This window comes from Propithecus coquereli, unplaced genomic scaffold (genome assembly GCF_000956105.1).
Source record: "Propithecus coquereli isolate 6110/MARCELLA unplaced genomic scaffold, Pcoq_1.0 Scaffold81, whole genome shotgun sequence".
Taxonomy (NCBI): Eukaryota; Metazoa; Chordata; class Mammalia; order Primates; family Indriidae; genus Propithecus; species Propithecus coquereli.
The window spans coordinates 5,565,325-5,565,964 of NW_012154285.1; the positions used below are offsets into that span (position 1 = coordinate 5,565,325).

The 640-nt window shown below is 37.2% G+C and overlaps 1 protein-coding gene across 1 annotated transcript in view; it reads right to left on the reverse strand.

The window, feature by feature from the left end:
• The window catches only part of PPTC7 (PTC7 protein phosphatase homolog (S. cerevisiae)), a 45,428-nt gene that overhangs the window by 19,339 nt on the left and 25,449 nt on the right, over positions 1-640 (reverse strand). Inside the window, exon 2 of the mRNA XM_012663492.1 lies at positions 113-292. Within this exon, the coding sequence (XP_012518946.1) occupies positions 113-292 (180 nt within the window). The remainder of the gene's footprint in view (positions 1-112; positions 293-640) is intronic.

Genomic DNA, 640 nt, shown 5'->3' on the forward strand with positions numbered 1-640 from the left:
AAGGGATCCTCCCGCCTCAGTTTTCTGAGTAGCTGGGACTGCAGATGTGAGCCACTACACCCGGCCTTAGTGGGCTTCTTTAAAGATGAAAATGCATAGGATATCTACTTACCAAGCAAAGGTACTTTATTTTGCAGCAACTCACAGTAGCTTGTGGTGAGAATTCCAATGGGATTACTTGGTACGAACCGTCCTTCTTTTACTAAACGTTCACACGTTCGCATTAAAGTCCCTGAGAACTGAGACGGATCAACTCCATAGTCTCTCCATCCTCCTACACCATCTGCAACCCCTAAAAAATAAAAATAAAAAAATATATATTTAAAGAACAGTCTCACCAACTTCTCAGGAATTCTTGCCCGTCACCTCCTAACAGTTAATTTCACTAGATACTAGTACATATATTTACCCCCAAATTCAAAATAAAAAGTGCTCAGGTTTAATGTATTATATACTAATATTTCTAAGCCACATTGTCTACTCAGAATTTGGTCTTTCATATATTGATGAATAAACTTTTGAGCTACCACATGGTGGCATTGCCTAACAGCCAAGAGTTCAATTTCAGCTGGATTATCATTTTTGTATAGAAGTATGTGAGTTATTAATACTCTGTTGTATTTATAAGAATGAAAATTGA